General features: G+C 38.4%; 1 protein-coding gene across 4 annotated transcripts in view; it reads left to right on the plus strand.

Annotated features, from left to right (window-relative positions):
• ADAM23 (ADAM metallopeptidase domain 23) overlaps nt 1–23,823 on the plus strand; it is a 190,905-nt gene that overhangs the window by 117,658 nt on the left and 49,424 nt on the right. For all 4 annotated transcript variants that reach the window (XM_021076147.1, XM_021076146.1, XM_021076148.1 and 1 more), the window contains exons 6-14: nt 155–218; nt 4,488–4,560; nt 5,364–5,440; nt 7,646–7,711; nt 14,475–14,546; nt 17,442–17,605; nt 18,850–18,934; nt 19,679–19,769; nt 22,321–22,369. In XM_021076147.1, the coding sequence (XP_020931806.1) occupies nt 155–218; nt 4,488–4,560; nt 5,364–5,440; nt 7,646–7,711; nt 14,475–14,546; nt 17,442–17,605; nt 18,850–18,934; nt 19,679–19,769; nt 22,321–22,369 (741 nt within the window). The remainder of the gene's footprint in view (nt 1–154; nt 219–4,487; nt 4,561–5,363; nt 5,441–7,645; nt 7,712–14,474; nt 14,547–17,441; nt 17,606–18,849; nt 18,935–19,678; nt 19,770–22,320; nt 22,370–23,823) is intronic.

Here is a 23,823-nt window from a genome sequence, read left to right on the forward strand (position 1 = left end):
GTGCAGTGCTGGGCCTGCAGTGTGATTCCATTCAGATATGTGAATTCAGTTTGGGGCAGTATAAATGTAATTATTCAGATACACTTCTTTTTAAAGACATGCTATGTTTACTGTATTTGCTAACCCTCATCTTCTGTGGCTTCTTATGTCATAGTGGTATGTTTGAAGATAATACCTTTGTGTATATGATAGAACCACTGGAGCTGACTCATGATGAGGTGAGTCTGACATCAGTTTCCTTATAGTGTTTTATTTTTCCAGAATCTTTGTATTTTTAAAGTACAATTGATTTATAATGTTCTGTCAATTTCTGCTCTATAGCGAAGTGACTCGGTCATATAGCCATAGATACAGATATAGAGATATAGATATAGATATGTAGATATATTCCTTTTCTCATACTATCATGATGTTCTACCCCAAGAGACTGAACATCGTTCCTTGTGCTGTACAGTAGGATCCCATTGCTTATCCATTCTAAATGTAATAGTTTGCATCTACCAACCCCAAACTCCTAGGCCATCCATCTCCCTCCCCTAAGCCTGATGGCAACCACAAGTCTACTCTCCATGTCTGTGATCTATTTCTGTTTTGTAGATAGGATCATTTGTGCCATATTTTAGATTCCACACATAAGTGATATCATATGGTATTTGTCCTTCTCTGTCTGACTTACTTCACTTAGTATGAGAATCTCTAGTTGCATCCATGTTGCTACAAATGGCATTATTTTGTCCTTTTTTGTGGCTGAGTAGTATTCCATTGTATATATGTACCCACCTCTTCCCCAGCATCTTTGTTTTTGAGCAATAGGAGAGACAATCATGTAGATTTCAAAGTGCATTTATCTGTATAGCAGCTTATCTCACACTTAGAATGATACCATCAGTTTTGCAGCTTTAGTTACGCTTGTCAGGTCACGCATACCAGTGGGATGTTAAGAGACATCAAACCTAGATTTTCTGTTTTTATTTAATTTAATTTGATGGGAGTATAGCTGATTGACAATGTTGTGTTAGTTTCAGGTGAAACATAGGTTTTCTGAAGCTAAGACCAGTTCTTCCCAGTCTACTGAGAAAGCAGAGAAGATGCTTTATTTTGTACTGCCCAGCTTCTTTCCCTTTAATCTAGCTTTTAGTCTCATGGCCTTTAGATACTTGACTGTAAGCAAGTGCCTAACTTTTATGAGTCTAAGAATCTTCAGTGGGGAAATTTCTGTGTTGAACTATGATTACATTGTACAGTATTTAGTTTTCTTTTGAGATAGGGAAGAAATGAATGTTTAGAACCAGGTATAGGTCAGCAACCTAGATAAGAAATCATGAAGACATTAGGCTAAGTGAAATGAATCAGCCAGAGAAAAACAAATCCTGTTTAGATTTCACTTACACGTGGAATCTAAAAAAACCGAGCTCACAGAAACAGAACAGATTAGTGGTTACCAGAAACTGTGGGAGAAATAGGTGAAGGTGATCAAAAGGTACAAATTTCCCCGTTGACAGAGGAATGGATAAAAAAAGATGTGAATATTCCATATGATATCACTTGTATGTGGAATCTAAAATATAGCACAAAGTGAACCTACTTACAAAACAGAAACAGACTCACATACATAGAGAACAGACTTGTGTTTGCCCAGGGGAGAATGGTAGGAGATGAAGGCACCTAGAGGTACCAGTTGGGAGTCATTGAGAGTTTGGGATTAGCAGATGCAAATTATTATATATGGAGTGGATAAACAACAAAGTCCTACTGTAGCGCACAGGGAACTCTATTCAATATCCTGTAATAAACCATAATGAAGAAAATCTGAAAAAATATATATATTCATGTATATATGAATCACTTGGCTGAACACCAAAAACTAACACAATGTTGCAAATCACCTATACTTCAATAGAATAAATTTTTACATTTGGTGCAAACTTCCAGTTATAAGACAAATAAGTTCTGGGCATGTAATGTACAACATGATGACAGTTATGTGCTGACATGTTAACAACACAGCATTGTATATTTGAAAGCTGCTAAGAGGGATTTCTAAAGTTTTCAGCACAGGGAAAAAAAGTTTTTCCTATATGAGGTGATGGATGTTAACTTACAGTGGTGATCACGTTGTAATACATAGATATGTCGAATGATTACTTTGTAGACTTTAAACTTACACACTGCTGTATATGCCAGTGATGCCTCAGTAAATCTGGAAGAAAGGAAATCATGTACTCTAGTCATGTTGCTACCCAGAGGTACCAGTTGGGAGGTCCTATCAGTGAGAAGAACTGCTAATGGATTTAAAATAGTATTTTGAAAGTGATAGAGTCAGGATATGGCAATCATTTGACGGAGAGCAGAATTTTTTTTTATCTTTAGAGATTTCAGATTTAGATAAAATACATTTTGAGACAGGAATAATAGTCATTCAGGATTTATAATAACAATTGATCAGACAAACGTGTTTTCTTTATGTGGCGATGTATATATGAGTATAGGGTAATTTCAAATTTGAGGCAGAAAAGTCATTAAGTTTTAAATGGTTAATGTTTGAATAAACCAGTATTATTTTTCAGCTAGTAGTTATAAAAATTACCAGCTAATGAAGACTGCCCCACCTAGATAAAGACATTTTGATTAAGTAGAATATTTTTCCCCTACTCCAGGTGTAGGTAGAAAACCTGTATACAGCAAAATTATTTGACTCATCCAGCAAAAAATTGACTTTGATTTCTGGCATTGATAAATGGCTCTGTGATTCTAAACCAAACTAAAACAGAACAAAACTGTATAACAAAACAAAAACTCCCAAATAACAACTCCCTAAGCCTTGAGTTTTTAAATAGATAAAATGAGATAATTTTTCAATGCATCCCTAATAGGGCAATTTTGCACACTTGAAGAGTTAATAAGTATACTTAACTATGTCTGTTAAACTGTTGAAGAGATTTATAAACTGTTATTGTCATGATGTTTAAAGCATTGGTTTTGCATTGTTAAACCCATGATCATATTCTTCAGGAGCTGATTGTTTCATGCTTAATGTGTTTTCTTTTTTGCCTTCCTTCTTACTGCCTGCCTTTCATTCATGTAATGATAAATCCTCATCTTTACCACGGGTAGAGGGAAAGGAACAGTGCTTGAAATTTTACATTAGTCAGTTTTTAAAACTGCGTTGCTAATCCACTTGTGAGTTTCATCCCTTTAGGGATCTTTCTTTTCACCTAATACCAGAATTAAGAGTTTACTGTACTTGAATTTAGATTTGGTAGATTTTTTTTTATTATTATTATTCATTTTAGTATGCTTTATGATAAGTTCAGTAATATGGATGGGGTATTTCTAGTGAGAATTAATGTTATTTCTCAAGTAATAAATGAATAGAAAAACTCTTCATTATGGTAAGTCTTTTATGTAATTCTATTAGGAACACTTTTTAAAACAACTTTTTTTCTTGGAGTTCTCATCGTGGCTCCGTGGTTAACAAACCCAACTAGTATCCATGAGGACCCGGGTTTGATCCCTGGCCTCGCTCAGTGGGTTAAGGATCCGGACTTGCTGTGAGCTGTGGTATAGGTCACAGATGCGGCCGTAATCCTGTGTTGTTGTGGCTGTGGTGTAGGCTGGCAGCTGCAGCTCCGATTTGACCCCTAGCCTGGGAACTTTCATATGCCTCAGGTTCGGCCCTAAAAAGACAAATAAGTAAATAAATAAAATAACTTTTTTCTGATTATGAAGTATAGGAAATTTGGAAAAGCAAATACCTAACTAAATAGTAATTACCCATCATCCCGTCCTCCCGAGATAACTTCTCTTCACCTTTCAGTGTACATTCTTCCAGTTTTTTGATGACATGTTCCCATCTTTTAAAAAATAAATTGGATCATTATCTTATAATACAGTTTTACACTTAGTAATGGAAGCTATTAGTGATGGAAACAAAATTTTTCTGAAAGTGTAATATTTAGGGCAAAGAAGATGACTGTTTTCAAGACTATTGATAGAATTGCTAAATTTCTCTTTGAACTGTGCTACCAGTTTACTCCTAACAGCAGGGTGTGAGTGTTTTTTTGCCTTGCAACCATAATTGGCTATGGTTATCATAATTTTTAAACCTTTGCCAACTTGATGGCAAAAATTGGTGTATCTTTTTATTTGCACTTTGAAGGAGTATTAAAATATTCATCTTAAAAATATATTCATTGCCCATTTGTGTATCTTTTTTGTGGATTTCCTCTTCATGGCTTTGAAGAAAGCTAAGATTTCAGAGTAGCTAATGAAACTATGCTTTTATCTAAATTGGGGCAATTAGAGGATACTCTGTTTTATTTAAAACTCCAGTTTCAATAAGACACATACTTTTAATTTTTGAAAACCAAACATCAGGATAAAAATGTTCCCATTTTAGGAAGGTTATTAGAGCAAGTGCTAACACTGTTCTGTAGAGGCATGATCAAATCTTCCTTTTTAATTGACTACAATTGCTTTTGTTTCAGAAAAGCACAGGTCGACCACATGTAATCCAGAAAACCTTGGCAGGACAATATTCTAAGCAAATGAAGAATCACAGTAAGTTTTAATTGGAGTAGCCATTCTATGTAATGTACCAGGATCTTGACTTGGTGGAGCTCAGTAGACATGCAGGCTTGTTGGGAAGTGGAATTGGTTTGGCATCTGGGAGCAGGGTGGGTGGGCTGTGGAGGGACCTGTGACTTTCATGTAATGAAGCATGGAGAGTTGTTTCTATGGAAAGATGGAATGAGGCCCAGAAGTGAAGCTGTGTTAGAGACTGGAGAGTGTGGCCATATTTCCCAGAGTGATTTACAGGGAGGGCCATCCCCTTAGATTTTCCTAGAAGTTTCCTAATCTTGAACCAATTCATAGTGTTTCTCTAATGCTCTAGTCCGGAGGCATCTTAAACATTCTGATTTGGCAAAACCTTCTTTTGGATTTTTCGGGTATATGATGTTACTACTGTATCTTCAGACCAAAAGTCTTTAGTAATTTATGCAAAAACTTATGGCATGCATTATTTTTCATTGTAAAATGAATTAAGCATAATAGAATTCTAAATTTTCAAATAATCAAGGGTCATATGGTGATAGATCAAACATGCATGTTCCAAGAAATCTTGAAAAGCTAGTTATGTTTTTCATGAGGTTTGGAAGAAAATTAGACCTTTGAATTATATTTGTGACCATGAAAATGTAAACTATTTAATGACTGGTGTGCTTTTTTTTACCTTAATTTATTTTGATTTTGAGAGGACAGGTGCTATCAATGCTGTTATTCTTTCACATAATATCTTAAAAACATTCTCCCATTGAAAGGCAGTCAAACATAAGTTTTGGCATTCTTTTTCTTTTACACAGGCATGGAAAGCAGTGACCATTGGCCTATTCTACCTGAATTACAGTGGTTGAGAAGGAGAAGGAAGAGAGCAGTGAATGTGAGTGTCCGAGGCAGGGCTATTTCATTCAGTTAAATTATGTGTCTGCCATCACATAGTAGTTAAGTGAACCTAGCAGTTTAGATTTGGGCCACTTCCTCCGACAAACAAAACTAAAAACCAAAACCTAGTCTCTAATTTGAGTTTTATGGGCATGTTTCTTGTTGTTGCTGTTGTTGTTTTATCTTTTTAGGGCCGCACCCATAGAATATGGAGGTTCCCAGGTTAGGGGTCAAATGGGAGCTGGAGCTACACCACAACCTTGGCAACATCCAAGTCGCATCTGCAACCTACACCGCAGTTTACGGCAATGCCGGATCCTTAGCCCACTGAGCAAAATCAGAAATCAAACCTGTGTCTTCATGGAGACCAGTCGGGTTTGTTAACCACTAAGCTATGACGGGAACTCCAGGACATGTTGCTTTTTATTCAGCTTCCCCTATAAGTGATATAAACTGATTGTGCATCTAAAGACTGTATTGTTTTAGCTGTTTTCCAAGCATTTTCCTTATGAAAATTGCAGCACATTTTTTCTTCTGTTGAAAATGCAACAGGATTTTTGTTTTGTTTTTATATGACTTAGCATCATGTAAAACTATCTACTAACAAAAAAATAGGGGAAGAGTTAGGTTTTGAAATGTTGGCTTATTTTCTTTCTTTGCAAGTTGAAAACAGTAATACCAAACTTTGAAGCTGGATGTGCTTTTCTGAACAGAATGAATCAGTTTGACCATTAGTCTTATGACAGCTACTAAATAAGAATCACGTAATTATATAATCAAAAACTGTCATATAGCGCTCATGAATTGATAAATGTATAAGGGGCTTTGTAATTGAAATTATATTCCTAGTTTATTTCATAATAGATTAGAAAGCTGTAATGATGGGGACTGTTTAGTAATTACATGGTGAATGCTATGTAACCGAAAATTAATTCCACAGCATATAGATTACATGGTAATTTACTAGATAACTTAATGAGTAATTGTACTGAAAATTGCACATTTTAGATATTTTGCTGAATGTATTTTTGGTGAAAAAAATTAGACCACCAGCCCTCAAAAACTTAGTTATAGGTCAAATCATCCTTGCTTTTATGTGTCTGTCTTTGTATTATGGTGATGATGTTTATAATTCTTTTTATACTTAGACATCTCTTTTTGCTTCCTCTTGAAGATGCAGTTGGTAATAATGTTTTATACAAGCCATTGACATTTCATTTCATTTTATACAAGCCATTTACAGCCCACCTCTATCAAATATAACCTGATCAATGACCATGTACTCTTCCAACTATGAAAAAGAAATAAAAGTCCAGATGACAGCTGAAACACTTAGTCCTTGCTCTCAAAGAACTATCCAGGAATAGTCAAAATTTGAAAGAATTTGGAATATTGTGACTGCCAATATTTGTTCCTTGTGTGTGGTTAAGAATTAGTGCATTATCATGAGAATTTCACTCCAGCGAATTAAAGTTTCTATGTAAATACAGTGGTACCTGTCCCAGATGGACTATACTATCTTATTAAAGTTTTGTGCCATTTGCCTTTGAAGTTTTGAGTAGAAATGAATTTTTTTTTTATATCTCAACGCCAAAGAAGTTGAAATTTACCTATTTCAATAGAATTATACCGGACATTTTTCTCTAGGATTTTTTTACCTATAAAAACCGTATTAAAAAATGTGAGCTGCTGTTTATTGGATGAGTACTTTAATGATCATTAAATACAGTTCTTTTCTGAATACTTGTGTATGTATCCACACTTTTTTTTTTTTTTTGGTCCTTTTTAGGGCCACATCCTAGGCATATGGAGGTTGGCAGGCTAGGGGTCGAATCAGAGCTGTAGCCACTTGCCTACACCACAGCCACAGCATCGCAGGATCTGAGCTAAGTCTGTGACCTACACCACAGCTCACGGCAACGCTGGATCCTTAACCCACTGAGCGAGGCCAGGGATTGAACCTGCGTCCTCATGCATTCTAGTAGGGTTCGTTAACCGCTGAGCCTCAATGGCAACTCCTATCCACACTTTATAGTCACTCTTTCTTTTCTTTTCCCTGACCAAGTTTCTTTGAGGGTGTTCATAAAGTGAGCAACGAAGAGTTCTTCTGAAATTCAAGGTCAGCCTACAACTTAACAGTCAACATCAGTGATATTTTCTATCAACCACCATTCTGACCATCTGTTTTTTTTATTTTCCACAGCCATCTCGTGGTGTGTTTGAAGAAATGAAATATTTGGAACTTATGATTGTTAATGATCACAAAACGGTAAGAATATAGAATCAATGAAATTTAGATCCAACAGCTTACTTAAGAAAGCGTATTCTCCCGTTAACTTTTGTCAAAGTATGATTCATTGCATCATTAAAGTAACACTTAAAAGACATGGAAAGCCATTATATGGTCTTCCATTGGCCCTCTTAAAGTAGGAACTTTCTTAACCATACTCTGCTTAACTGTTTCCCTTATAAAATATCGTGGTTGAAGCCTAGGGCATTTGGAAAGTCCTGGTCAGTAGGCTCCAGTTGGTTCCTTGTATCTATAGATCCAGATGCCACCCGGATCCATTGTGATATACTGCACCCTTTTATATAAGGCTCTTGAACATCCGTGCATGTTGGCATCTTTAGGGGCTCCTGGAACCAACCCCTTTTGGATACCAGGGGACAACTATATACCCAATGGTTGTGGGGTGCTGATAAATGTTTAACAGCTGGCTCCGAAAAAAAAGCCTTGATTTTTAATGTTTGCGGATGCCCATGGTATAAATACTCACACTGTGGTTGATTTTAAGATGCCAAAGTGAGGTCCTTAAATGAGGTGCTGGGAAAAGATGCATTCGTTTAGCTCTTGTGAATTGGTGGAGCTGGCTACAGCCACCCACTGTCCCACTTTCCAAATTATTTAATAGGCCATTTGTCACTTCTGTTGCAATCACAGAATTTAATTTTTTAAATTCTATAAACAAAGTTACATTTCTGGAGAGATTTTATAAAGATGAGACTCTTAAGAAATACCTAAAATTCAGCTATAGGCAAAAAACTTGTGAAAGATTGCAACAAAAGTTTGGATTGCTTCGCAAATGTCTTTAAGTCCTTATTTTTCTTGAAGGAAGTCAAAAGTAGATTAGTAGACTCTAGGATAAGGTTGTGTTTCATACAAAAATGATAATGTGAACTTCTAATTAGCAGAAAAGGCTTTGAGACCATACATTTTTTAAAGTGATATTTAATTTATATTTAAACTTATGTAAGTCTGCTTTAACTGATGTTCTTCCATTAATTACCAAGTATCAGCTCAGTTATGCTGAATATGGTTATTCAATAGCATACCTCTTAATATGGTGTGCAGATTTATTTCTGTATCAGTAGCTTTTAAATCCATTACTTGAGATAAGTTTTTAAGAAGCAGAATTATCAGGATTATATACAATTTAGGACAGATCTTCCCTGATAGAAAGGAAAACCAAATATGTGGGTAGCCATTTAGATAATGAAGGCTAAAATAGGAGTTTCTGAAGGACATTCATTCCTTGAAACCCCAAGATCATCTTTTTCATCTGAATTATTTTTGTTGACTGGGGCATTGAGACATTGAGATTCTTTTCCAACTACTTCTCTCTCAATCCTTAACACGGTGGTGCGTGGTGAAGTTATGGCTTTAGGAGCCTAAACTTTTTCCAGCATCCAATATACAAATACTTTTAAATCAGTGAAAATATTAATTAAGGAGTTCCCCTCGTGGCTCAGTGGAAACGAATCTGACTAGCATCCATGAGGATGCAGGTTCAATCCCTAGTCTTGCTCAGTGGGCTAAGGATCTGGCGTTGCCATTAGCTGTGGTATAGGTTGTAGACGTGGCTCGGATCCCATGTTGCTGTGGCTGTGGTGTAGACCAGCAGCTACAAGCTCCGATTTGACACCAACCACATATGTCGTTGGTGCAACCCTAAAAAGACAAAATAATAATAATAATAATAATAAAGATGTATATGATGCATTTAAACTCACAAAGTGGTTTCACTTATGGCTGGTAATTCCAACCTGTGACTTGTAATGCCAACTCTTGTTCCACCAAATCTCTATCAGGAAGATACCTGAAGCCATCAATCAGAGACAGATTTAAGGAATTGTACAGACGGGAAAATTGTTAATTTTTTAAACATTACATGTCTTGAATTTATTTATTTATTTATTTTTGCTTTTTAGGGCCACACATGCAGCATATGGAAGTTCCCAAGCTAGGGGTCAAATCGGAGCTACAGCTGCCAGCATCTACCACAGCCACAGCAGCATAGAATCCAAGCTGCACCTGCTACCTAAACCACAGTCCAGAGCAATGTGGGATTCTTAACCCACTGAGCAAGGCCAGGGATTGAACCTACATCCTCATGTAGTTGGGTTTGTTACTGCTGAGCCACAATGGAACTCCCTAAATTTACTTTTTAATCTTTTTAAATGGAAAGCATTTAAATCACCTTGTTTTTATCTTATGAATAATAAGATATTGTTTTCATAAAAGAAAATTTCTACTCATCATACCATATATTCTGTGATAAAGTTACCTAACTTAGGCTACCAGGTCTTTTAGTGGCAAATCTTGGTAATGTGTTTTGTTATTTTTATTAAAATGAGTGAGAGGAGTTCCCATCATGGCGCAGCAGAAATGAATCTGACTAGGAACCATGAGGTTGTGGGTTCGATCCCTGGCCTTGCTCAGTGGGTTAAGGATCTGGTGTTGCCATGAGCTGTGGTGTAGGTTGCAAATGTGGCTCGGATCTGGCATTGCTGTGGCTGTGGTGTAGGCCAGCAGCTACAGCTCCGATTAGACCTCTAATCTGGGAACCTCCATATGTTGTGGGTGTAGGCCTAAAAAGACAGACAAAAGAAAAAATAATGAGTGAGAACTAGGCATGCATACTTCTATCCTTGAAACCATAACATGGGGGCAATGGAACTAAATATATCCCATTTCCTTTAAGACCAGGTTACAATCTAGCCCATAATAGTCCCCAACTATTATGGTGCAGCCCTAAACACACACACACACACACACACACGCACACACACACACACACACACACAAAAGAAAAGAAAAGAAAAGAAAGGAAATCAAGCTCTAATTTTAATTTTTTTCAAAAAGCAAATATCCTAAGGGTTGTGTTTGTTCAGGAAGGAAAAGCAAATTTGGCACTTTAAATGTAAATTATTTCCAGCGGGTCGGAATATGTGAAAGCATGTTTTATCATAAATGGGGATTGTTCGTTTCTCTTTGTATGTAAAATTAGTTCTCATTCTTGCGGGAAATAGAAACATTTTGCCAATCTTTGCATTCGAGTTTACCTCTTTAATTCAAAGTAACCTCGTATTGGCTTCCTGAAAAAAAATGCAGATACCTTTTTGGAACAAGCATCATATCAGTGGCTTTCAATTAGAAAAGAAAAATCCCTCAATTTTTTATAAAGCATTTTAGTAGCTGGCTCATGGAACCTAATTTGTGAGCCAATTATTGCCTTGATAGGGTCTGCAAACATTTCATCGAGGCTCTTAAGCTAAATATAAATATTAAAAACCTTGTTCTATTAGAGAATCAGTTGAAATAAAGTGCATGAAAAACAAATGTTTTTCTTAAGATTGTTGCTATATTCTTACATATAAGTAAGTGCAAATATGTTAACGATAATGCAAAAAATATTTTTCAATGTATTTGGTTTTCCTTATTTAAAAGCCACTATATTTTATAATGGTTGGATAAGTGCAAATATGTAATGATAAGGCAAATATTTTTCAATTTATTTCATTTTCCTTCATTTCATTTTTCTTGTTTAAAAACCACTATATTTAATAGGTACCCAACAAATTATGACTTCTCATCAATGATCATGACTTATTAGGAACATACATAAGCTATTTTATATGACTTGTTAATTGAACAAGTTTCCTTTTTTTTTTTTTTTTGGTTTTTTTTTTTTTTGTCTTTTTGGTTTTTTTTTTTTGTCTTTTATAGGGCCGCACCCGTGACATGGAGGTTCCCAGGCTAGGGGTCTAATCAGAGCTATAGCTGCCGGCCTACGCCACAGCCACAGCAACAGCAACACAGGATCTGAGCCACGTCTGTGGCCTACACCACAGCTAATGGCAACGCCAGATCCTTAACCCACTGAGCGAGGCCAGGGATCAAACCTGCGGCCTCATGGATACTAGGTAGAATTGTTTCTGCTGAGCCACGACAGGAACTCCCAAGTTCCACAGTTCTATAGTCAACTGCCTACTTGACATCTGCACTTCAATACTGAACAGGCGTCTCACATTTAACATTTCTAAATCAGAACTCTTGGTTCCCTAGTCCTAAACTGCTCTTTCCATAGTCTTTCTTATTATTTGAAATGGCACCACCATCTCTGCCCCCTGCTACTAAAGTTTAAAACCTAGGAGTCATCTTTTATTCTTTTTTCCTTACCTTCCACATGCTATACAGATGTCCAGCCTTCATTATTTTTTTAACCTGGACTATTCCAGTCATTTCCCAACAGGTCTCTCTGCTTCTGTTTTTGACCCTCTTTAATTCACTCACCTCACAGCAGGCAGAGTGCTCTTTCTAAAAAGAAAATCAGAGACTTGGAATTTATAAATATGAAATAAAAGGAAAACACCATTTTTCAAAGTCCTCACTTGCATGTCACATTTTCCATGACCATTAGACTATAAAAGACATATCCCCAAAGGATAAATTAATATTCAGAAGCAAAATAAAATTTGTTTGACTAGGTATGTAACACCACTGCATTAGAACAGGTGTCAGTGGAGTTCCTGCTGTGGTGCAATGGGATCAGCAGCATCTCTGCTGTACCAGGTTGCAGGTTCAGTCCCCAGCCCTGTGCAGTAGAATAAAGGATACAGCTGAGGCATAGGTGGCAACTGTGGCTTGGATCTGATCCCTGGCCTTGGAACTCCATATGCCTCAGGGGGGGCAAAAAAAAAAAAAAAAAAAAAAAAAGAAGAAAAAGAAAAAGAAAGAAAGAAATAGAATAGGCGTCAGCTTATAGTTTCCCTTTCTTTTTGTTATGTGTGCTTCTTAATGTCAGGACTTTTATTTTTTTTTTTAATGGCCACACCCATGGCATATGGAAGTTCCCAGGCCAAGGATTGATTTTATCTGAGCTGCAGCTGTAACTTACACCTAGCTGCAGCAATGCTATATCCTTTAACCCACTGTGCCCAACCAGGGATCGAACCTGCGCCTCTGCAGCAACTCCAGCTGCTGCAGGAGGATTCTTAACCAAAGTGGGAACTCCAGGACTTTTTTTTAAAGTGTACAATTCAGTGGCATTTAGTACCTTTGCTAGGTGATGTGACCATTACCTCTACATGGTTTCAAAACATTTCATCACCCCAAAGAGACTTAATATTGAGACTTTTGCTTGTACTTTAAAGATATGTTTGAAATTTTTCAGCTTATGGAAACTTGCTAGGCAACTTAAAATATCGGACTATTTGCAGCAACTTCTTTATGCTAAGTTTAAAAAAAAACCCGTTAAAACATCTCACTGTGTCCTCACAAGGTGGAAGGGACTAGGGAGCTCTCTGGAGCCTCTTTTTTAAGGCACTAATCCCATTTATGAGGGCTCCACCCTCATAACCTAAGCATCTCCCAAAGGTTTCACCTCCTGATACCATCATTTTGGGGCTTGGATTTCAGCATGGATTTTGGGAGCACACAACATTCACACCATAGCAAATGTTACAAGTATTCATAAATTAATACATGCTACTAATAACACAACATTAACTTATGGTACATTTATCATGGGTTGTCAGTATGCTCAGTATTATAAAAATATTTATATCATGTATGTAAGCACTTAGACGTATGCTTCATTTAAAAAACATAATAACAAGGTTAAAGAGAGAATGAAATGAAGGGGGTCTGATAAATTTATCGTGTGGAAATGGGCAAAGGAGGAAAAAAAAGAATAGCATGATATTCCAATGTAGGAGTATTTTAAATCTTTACAATAGATGCGTTATTTTAATAATAGCAAACTGAAGTCAAATTTTAAAGACATGGTGTCAATCCGATTTGGTAGTTTTGAGGATGTTTTTCTTTTTCCTCAACAGAGGACATGGTCTTCCTGTGGTAAACAGTCAACTTTAGTTTTCAAAAGCCCTGATGTGGACTCAGCAGTAACGAACCCAACTAGTATCATGCGGACACAGGGTCGATCCCTGGCCTTGCTTCGTGGATTAAGGATCTGGCTTGCCGTGAGCTGTGGTGTAGACCTGCAGCTGCAGCTCTGATTCAACCCCTAGCCTAGCCTGGAAGCTTCCATATGCTGCAGATGTGGCCCTAAAAAGACCATTAAAAAAAAAAATCCTCTCAAATACATAATAAGTGATATATTCCTGGATAAAACTGTAGCCCTCCAGTTACATAATTATTCTATTAGTTTATTTTCCTAAATGATCATGAATAACTATCAATAATGTACACTATTCAGCACATTTTATTTTTACTTTTTTGTCTCTTTGTTTGGACTTCTGACTTTGAGCCCTCAAAAGCTAAAGCCTTTGTTTGAAGGAGGCAATCTTCTGAAAAAATACATTAAAATATATGACAGATGCATTCCATGTCATGGACTGAATCTAAAGTGTCACCTAAGGAATTTTCTTGGCTTTTGAATGAGCTTGAATTCAAGTGACCCCTAGCCTGGGAACTTCCATGTGCCACAGGTGCGGCCTTAAAAAAGCAAGCAAACAAAAAGACTGAATTAAAAACTTACTCCTTAGGTGTAAAGTTTCTCATACAGATTCACTTGACCCTTCCATTACCCAGAACATCATGGGCATTTTAGACAGTTATGGTTTTCTTGCCTAACAGAGAAATAAAATGAGAACCCTGCCATATCCAACATGACAACTCAATTCTGTTAAGCCCCATTTCTATTATTGCTGTGAGATTTATGTTTTTACAGAATTTTGAAATTACCATAAAATCATGGTTTGACAGTGACTGGTCTATCTTTTCCCCCCAGTATAAGAAGTGTCGCTCTTCTCATGCACATACGAACAACTTTGCAAAGTCTGTGGTCAACCTCGTGGATTCTGTAAGTATCCCGGTTTTCTAGAAACTTTGTCCCTAGGATGGAATGGTTTATATCTCGCTTTGCTTACATGTTGCTTCAGTTCTTTCAAGCACAAAAGTAGAAATGTTATCCTTAAGTTCACCTGGCTAAGAAATTAGGGAGTGGTCTGCTTCACAAAGAGAAGTGTTATCAGAGTTTCGGGGGACTGCTGAGTTGTTCTTGGAATCCCAAAGATGCGTTGATGCTACTTCTAAGTGATGTTAAGACTTTATTGTCACCAGAGCTATAGAGGATAAAAACACTGCAGGAAATGAGCTACCAAAAAGTGTCAAAATTAAACTTGGCTGAAAAGACTTTCTTAATAATAATCACTTGTGCTTATCATCTTAAATATATGGCAGGAGAAGAATTCCCGTGGTGGCGCAGTGGTTAACAAATCCGACTAGGAACCATGACGTTGGGGGTTCGATCCCTGGCCTTGCTCAGTGGGTTGAGGATCTGGCGTTGCCATGAACTGTGGTGTAGGTCAAAGACACGGCTCGGATCCCGCGTTGCTGTGGCTCTGGCGTAGGCCGGTGGCTACGCCTCTGATTAGACCCCTAGTCTGGGAACCTCCATATGCCATGAAAGCGGCCCTAGAAAAGGCAAAAACACCAAAAAAAAAAAAAAATATATATATATATATATATACACACACACATATGGCAGGAGAACTAATAGATTGAGGTAGGTTATGTTTGGAGACTATTGACAATGTAAAAAAAAAAAAAAAATTCTTTTTTAGGAGTTCTGTTGTGGCTCAGCTGGTTAAAGACCCAACGTTGTCTCCGTGAGAATGCGGGTTCGATGCCTGGCCTCAGTTGAGGATCCAGTGCTGCCATGAGTTGCAGCGTTGTTCGCAAATGTGGCTTGGATCTGGTACTGCCGTGGCTGTGGCAGCTCTGATTGAACCCCTGGCCTGAGAACTTCCATGTGCCACAAGTTAGGCCATAAAAAAATTTTCTTTTCTAAAGAACCCAAATTTATTTCCTTAGTGTTCCCATAAGAATGCTTCAGACTTTATTTCTAGATGACAGAATTAGTGCAGTCCACAAATAAAACTAACTTGAAATAGTAAAATATATATATCTTCTTTCAAATCTTTCTTACTGGTATTATTTTTCTTCCTCTCATTTTGTGAGTTACAGAGAAGGATGCTTAGGATTTTCTTCCTTTTTCCTACTTTAGATGGGAGATCCATAAATGTGAATATTATTCATTATGTTCCAATAAATAATTCAATTTGACTAGTCATAAATTAAATATAGCATCTATTTTGTGCATTCTAATGTAAAGTACTGTTTTGCTTAGCTAAATATATATTTATCTGGTATTTATTTTATGTTCCCTCTTAGCTGGGGAGAATTTTTATAAATTGCTTATTGTCTAACTGATGCTTTATTTTCTCCAAAGAACTACCTTCTTTTCTGCCTTTTAAACAGCCCAAAAGCCTCCAGTCCTGTAAACATTCACACCATATAGTACCTGGTAGGCACAGCTGAACAGTATAATATGGGTGGAGAGGAATAGAGTATAATACAGAGTTGGGACTGAAATTCTGAGAGCCAGTTATCACCTGGTTTATTAATTTTCTCTAATTTCAGCTCTTGTCAGCCTTCTCAGAGGAAAACTATCAGTGGGTATGAAAAAGAGAATATTAAACACACTTTTCCCCCTGCACCAGCTGTTTACTTGGTAGAACCTCTGTGGTTGTCATTTCACCATGACTGAACAGAATCACATCTTGCAAAATGTCGTTTTTATGTTGGATTATCATACAAGGTTCTGAAGCTGACCAACTAAATTAAAAAAAAAAAAAAAGACCTTACATTTAACTCACCCCTTATTGTAAAATCGTTATAGCTTCGGGTTGATTTATGTCTGATGCTATTTCCTTTCTTCAGTGTGTTCTAAGATCATTATTTTCTTAATTAGCTTGAAAATAGGGCAGAATGGCAACAGTCATGGAAATTGCTTGTGTGTGGGTATTATTTAGGTACAGGGCCAAGAGGAGAGAAAGAGAGCAGAAAGTTAAATTTAAATATTGCAAAGTGAAGTTCCCATCATGGTGTAGCGGGAACAAATCCGACTAGGAACCATGAGGTTGCGTGTTCAATTCCTGGTCTTGCTCAGTGGGTTAAGGATCCTGCTCTGCCATGAGCTGTGGTGTAGGTTGCAGGTGCGGCTCAGATCCTACGTTGCTATGGCTGTGGTGGAGGCCGGCACCTGTGGCTCCAATCAGACCCCTAGCCTGGCAACCTCCATATGCTGTGGGTGTGGCCCTAAAAAGCAAATAAATATATAAATAAATATTGCAAAGTGATGTTAGCCTGTGGTGAGGCTGGCATGGGTAACATAAGTCTGCTCTTTCCATCTTTCGGCCTCAGATCCGTGACTCTCTTCCAGCATTAATATATTTTTCATATCATAAGGCTTCCAAGGGCAAGCCAGCCATGGTGTGAATGCTTGTCCAGAGATTTAGTGATCCATTCCAATCAGAGCCAGTACATCAGGTTCCAACCTGTTACTTCCTCTGAGGTTAGGAAGGGTGATTTTACTGAACCCTATTTTGAATTTATGTCCAAACTTTAGAATCGTGACGGCCCTCACGTAGATCCCTTGGTGAGATGCCTGGCCACTAAGCGTGCTGCTTTGGGGTTGAAGTAACTTCGTAGGAAAGACTGTGTTGTGTGATCGTTCTTTCTTTTTTTGCTCTTGGAAAAGAGAACGGAAAAGAAGATTCTCCATGACGAGCTAATTCTGACCTCATGTTCTCCTCTCACCTCCCCTCCTGTCCTTCCGCTGACTCTGAATCACTGATTGTGCATGTTTGACCCAGTGTTTTCCTCCTGCACCTGTCCTGTTATGTACCCTCAGATTTACAAGGAGCAGCTCAATACCAGGGTTGTCCTGGTGGCTGTAGAGACCTGGAGTGAGAAGGATCACATCGACATCACCACCAACCCTGTGCAGATGCTCCACGAATTCTCCAAATATCGGCAACGTATCAAGCAGCATGCTGATGCTGTGCATCTCATTTCGTATGTACCGTAGCCCTTAGCCTGATATTGATCTTTATCCCTTTATCGTATCAGGTTATATCATCCTATCAATCCTGAACAAGATTGGGGTTGATGCCTCTGTTATCTAAAAGCACAGAAGTAGGCTATCTGGTGCTGGCATGGTGATTCCACTGTCATAAGATTAGTTTCAGAGCACACCCCTACCTTCAGACCTTCACCCTCAGGGTCAACTCATGACTCAAGTCAGCTGCTGCCACTGCAGCCTTCATCTCCGGCAGCAGGAATGCCAGCAGGGAGAGATGTGCGAGGGCTCTCCTTCCGGCTAAGTTAGCTCCTTTAAAGCAGATTTCCTGAAAGCTTGCACACAGCAGTTTCACCAACAAATCATTTGCTAGATCTTAGTCACAATGGGCACACTGAGCTGCAAGAGAGGCTAGGAAAGATAGTCTTATGAAGTGAACTATTGGAGTTCCCGTTGTGGCTCAGTGGTTAACGAATCCGACTAGGAACCATGAAGTTGTGGGTTCGATCCCTGGCCTTGCTCAGTGGGTTAAGGATCCGGCATTGCTGTGAGCTGTGGTGTAGGTCACAGACGTGGCTCGGATCCCGTGTTGCTGTGGCTCTGGCGTAGGCTGGCGGCTGTGGCTCCGATTAGACCCCTAGCCTGGGAACCTCCATATGCCATGGGAGCAGCCCAAGAAAGGGCAAAAAGACAAAAAATAAATAAATAAATAAATGAACTATTGAATAAAATTGATGTCCCCTCATTAAGGAAAAGGGGAGCATTGCTTACTTTTAACATCGGTAAGCAAGTTGCTTACTTACACGTTGCTCCCTTCCTTGCTGGTGACTAAGCTGTTTTCAGGCAGTCTTCTAAGGTTCTGGCTGGGATCAAACCAACCCTCCTTTCTTCTCACCTGCTTCTCTTTGCTTTTCTTTCATCAGCAATTTACAATCATCAATGTTTTGCATAACTGCTAGATATTCTCTACTAGAAAAAAGTCTAGGGCTTTTTTGGTGTCCTCATTTCCTGTGTCAGTACGTGATGCTTAGTTAGGTACTCAATTGCTAGTTGCTCAACTGAGATTATTTAACACATCATAATTCTAAAGGTATTTATGAAAACATATATTTAAAGGTATTTAAAGTACAGTTTTGATTTCTTGACAGAGGGTATCAGGGTGGGAAAGTAGCATACTTGGGGAGTGGTGAAATACAATGGTCACTATGTTGGTTTCCTAATAGCACTTATTTTTCTTAAGGCGTGTGACATTCCACTATAAAAGAAGCAGTCTGAGTTACTTTGGAGGTGTCTGTTCTCACACAAGGGGAGTTGGTGTGAATGAGGTAAATGTTATCAATTTTCCTAAAGTAGAGTTTTATCTGTGCATCTGATCTCTTTCTTCCCGATGGCCTAGTTTATTTCCCTTCTCAGGCCTGTTTTGAATAATAATGACATGAGAGTATAGTATAAGTGGCTTGTCTTAGTAAATAGAACCCAAAGTGGTCTTTGATGTATTGTTTCCTATCGTAATGATAGTTTTTCATATTGATCAGGCAAATGCAAACCAGATGGGCCCAGAGAGTTCTTGGCCTCTGTTGATAAATGTTTATAAGCTCTTAATCCTTCCCGTATAACTTTAAAAAAAAATTATTTTCTCCTAGCCATGTTAGGTTTAATACACCCCAAAAGTCAAACCGACTAAGTCTAAACTTTGGTCAATACCTGAGTCTATTATACTAGGCTGTCCCAGTAACTGTCATTCAGTGGAGACCTCTCTTGACAGATTTTTAATAAGTTGAATTTATTCTTGGTTTGGTATGCGTTGACACGGGGCACAGCGTTTTCTGATTTGTATTTTATGTTTTCCTGTGAGGATCACCAAGTTCTGAGAGATGCCACATAGTGAGAGAGGCTTTCTGCTTCTTGGGCCCAGTTGCAAGGAAGTGACAAGGAGCATAAGCCATCTTTCGATGCTGTGAGGCTCTACGTAGGGAACTGAGATGATATGTGGTCATGATTAAGAAATAATAACTAGCTTTGTGCCCTCTCTCAAATGTTTCCCACACACTTTCAACTCTGAAAAACAGTATGGTCTTCCAATGGCAGTGGCACAAGTATTATCGCAGAGCCTGGCTCAAAACCTTGGAATCCAATGGGAACCTTCTAGCAGAAAGCCAAGTATGTACACTGACCTTCTTACTTTCATGTGCCATTCTGTCTGTATAATGCATGCCCAGTCAATAACTAAATATTTTTTTATTCCTAAGTCATAATAGTTTCACTATAGTATAATCTCCTTCCTTTCAACAAATGACAAATTGAGCAATTTAAGGTAATTCTTCATCTGTGTGGGTTGTAGAAATGTCCCTTTCAAAATCCGCAAACTTGTACTCACTTTCTCTGGGTGTGATCAGCTTTTTCTCACACTGCAAAATGTTGTGGTGAAGGGGTGAATATTCACTCTCTGAGTTCTAACTGGTTTCGTATAGACACAGGATGTCAAGGAGGCTCCATCATAAGCACAGTTAGATCAGAAAATAGCTTGGGGAGTTCCCGTTGTGGCGCAGTGGTTAACGAATCCGACTAGGAACCATGAGGTTGCGGGTTCGGTCCCTGGCCTTGCTCAGTGGGTTAAGGATCCGGCGTTGCCGTGAGCTGTGGTGTAGGTTGCAGACGCAGCTCGGATCCTGCGTTGCTGTGGCTCTAGCATAGGCCAGTGGCTACAGCTCCGATTCGACCCCTAGCCTGGGAACCTCCCTATGCCGTGGGAGCGGCCCAAGAAATAGCAAAAAGACAAAAAAAAAAAAAAAAAAAAAAGAAAAAAAAGAAAATAGCTTGGGTCTAGAGCTGAAAGGAGTGCAAACTCTAGTTAAACTTAACCCATGTAGTACCATCAGAAACGTCAGAGAAGGTTTCTGTACAGGCAGCCCCGTCTCAGGACCACATGGGGCTGTGTGGGAGAGGATAGCGCTCTTCTGCTGGGCAGTTAGAACCAAAAGGGTGCACAGACAGCCACCAGTCCCATCCAGGAAGGAAACACAGCCAGTGGCTGCTGGGTGTCACTCTCCTCATTAACCAGAGGAGAGGCAGGTGGAAAGACAGGGCTGAGATTCCAGTGGCAAAGTATTGAAGGCTCACAATAGTTTTGCTGGGGGAGTCCATGAACATTCTGAATTTCCTTTAAAATCAGTATAAAACCAGCCTGGATTCCTCTTTATTCCAACGCAATAGTAAAATCTAGTTTCTAATACACTTTTATAGCAGAAGCCCAAAGTGCCTAGAATGCACACAGTGCGATCCTGTGGAAAGACAGGTATTCATTCCAACTGGTCTCTTACCTAGGAAATTAGGTGGAAGTCTACTCTCTTCTGTGAAACATATCAGATTTAAAATAACATCAGGAGTGGAGGTCTCCCTTCCCACCTCAGCCTTCCCAAAGAAGAAAAGGACACAAATCTACTTTGATGTTATCTTATATCCTACATTTTATACTTTTTGGTCTACTATCAAATAATTGTAGAAACTTGAAACAAAATATATATCCAGGGGGTCTTGATTCCCTTTAAGGGCATATTAAGCCATCACTTTATGGGTATAGTAAGTCTGGTGGCATTTAGCAAGTCTCTGCAAACTTTCATCTCAATATCTTATACAGAGTATTTGCTTTTCTAGGGAGACTCATAGAGCACATTAAAGGAAGTGATTCAGGTTTCATTGGCTGCTCTTGGCACCTAAAAGGAGTAGGACCAGGTTTATGACCTTATGAAAAGCCTGGAGCAGGAAGAGGCCAGTGCTGGGGTCAGCTGAGAGATGTTACTGAGTTGGATGATGGCATAAGGTGAAAAAGAGGCATAGTGCCTGGCATAGTGCCTTCCTTCTTAAGATTCCTTATTCCTCTGTGAATTATCGTTTAGGTAGAATTGTTCTGAACTTTGAATTTTTAAAAATCCATTTAGAAGTCTTTAAAAATATCTTTATCAAATTAAAGAGCACAGGAGAAAATACATGAAAAGAACCGCCCATCACAACATCCATATGTCCATCTATGGTATCCATGTTATGCTTGTAATTGTTATTTAATTTAGATGATTTTGCATTTTTATTTTAGATTGTTCTCTCTTACTGACCCTTTTAGCTTAGCGTTCTTCAGTTTCCGGCTGATTGTTGCTTTGACTCTGGCAAATTGAATTCTCTTCTCTAATGTCCGGTGTGCTCTGCTAGCAGGACTTCAGTGAGGACTTATTGCATTTGTGCAGTAGAGCTTTGCAGTTCTCACAGAGCGCCAAGGCTACCATCTCATGTGAGCACCAGATCACTCTGGGAGATAGGCAGAAAAATGCATTCCCATTTTAGATGTGGAAACCTGAGACCCAAGAAATGCTAAGTCATGTGGCTATGAAACTCATCAGATAGAACTTGCACTAGAACTCAGGTTTTCTGATTGCTAGACCAGGGTTCTTTTCAGTAATCATTGGAAGGAACAAATGAAAGGAGATACAGTTTTATTTCTTGCAGTTGTTGTCTTAGGAAGCGAACTATACTGTTGCAAAGGATAAAGAATTGCTGATTTAAAAGAAATAGATTTTGTTTGCTGAGATTTCACATTCTGTACCTAGTTGACATGGAATTAGTAATAAGGAATTATTTCAAGAGCTGTGATGCAAATTAAAGATGTGACTGTTGCTGTTTCCCTTTTCTTCTGTTGCTTTTTCTCGTTTCATTGGACTAGAATGTGACTGCACAGAATCCTGGGGTGGCTGCATCATGGAGGAAACAGGGTAAATTTTTATTGTACATGCATTTGATATACACCTGTTACTAAAATTGCTGCGTATAATTAGTTACAGTCTCTCAGGTTCTGGTCTTTTAGGATAAGCCTTAGTATAAATTCAGTAATTCATTAGCTGATATTTTAAAAAATGAAAGGGGTAATTAACATTATACTTGAATTTTTTTTGTCTTTCTTTTTTGGCCATCCCACGTCATGTGTAGCTCCCCAGCCGTGGATCAGATTCAAGCTGCGGTTGCAGCCTATGTTGCAGGTGCAACAATGCCAGATCCTTTAACCCACTATGCTGGGCCTGGGATCAAACCTGCGTCCTGGCGCAGCAGAGACACCACTGATCTTGTTGCACCACAGCAGGTTCTCCTACACTTGAATTTATTATTTAAAGTTGGTAATAAAAGTAAAATAAAGTAGCTACTTCTACTTCTATTAACCATTAAAGGAAGTGCATGATTAAATGCTTCTAAGTTTAGCGGATGCATTAATTTTTTAGTACACTTAGGATAAAAGCTGATTGTCTGTCAGTGAAAATCAATTTAGTCCACAATTTATATTTTAAGGAACCGTAAATAGACTTGTCATAAAAATTGTACTAGTTACACTATTTATATAATCAATAAAACTTAAAAAAAAATTCAGGCAGATTTATTGTGTCTAAATTAGGTAGTCTTCTACTGAAAGACATTTGATCATTTCCTCACCTAAGTCCTCCCTCCTGCTGTGCATACTTTGGAAACTGGAGCAGCCTTCCAAGGGTTGCATCTGTGAACCAAGGCCTGGAAACGTGGCACTCTTTCCCAGGGACCCCTGCCCCGTGGGAGCCACTGCCCCAAGGCCCCCTAAGCTAGAGTCCACTCCTAGTAGATGGAAGAGGTTTCTTCACTCACTTGTGTCTCCATCTTCCTTTGCCCAAGCCCAACATCTGCTCGACACAGCACCATTTCTGGTCCTGCCCCTCCCTATGAGACCCAATTGCCAGGATCCCTGACCTGCTTATTCAGAGTCCCTTCCTTATTCTTGCACCAGGAGTCTAGCTCCTGGGCACAAGATGCTTGTGAGATATGGGCTTGAAGAGAGAGTCAGCCTTTATGCCTGCTGCATATATGACTGAATCACTTTGTTGTACAGTAGAAATTATCATAACATTGTAAGTCAACTATGCTTCAGTAAAAGTGTAAAAAAATGAAAAAAAGAACACATGCTTCTAGGAATGTATTTTAAACTTGAAACGGTTAGCTTTCTTGCTCCCCTTACTATTGAACCATAGTTTAGCCACATTATGGCCTAAACAGGTTTTTTTTGAGACCTCCTATAGGCCAGAAACACCATTTATAATATTGGTTCTATTGGGAGAGGTCCCTTGTCTTCTAAACTTCTGATTTCCAAATGAATTTTTAGATTGACTACCCATAGGATATAATAAAACTATTTAAACTTAATACATAT

This window comes from Sus scrofa, chromosome 15 (assembly GCF_000003025.6).
Source record: "Sus scrofa isolate TJ Tabasco breed Duroc chromosome 15, Sscrofa11.1, whole genome shotgun sequence".
NCBI classification, from domain to species: Eukaryota; Metazoa; Chordata; class Mammalia; order Artiodactyla; family Suidae; genus Sus; species Sus scrofa.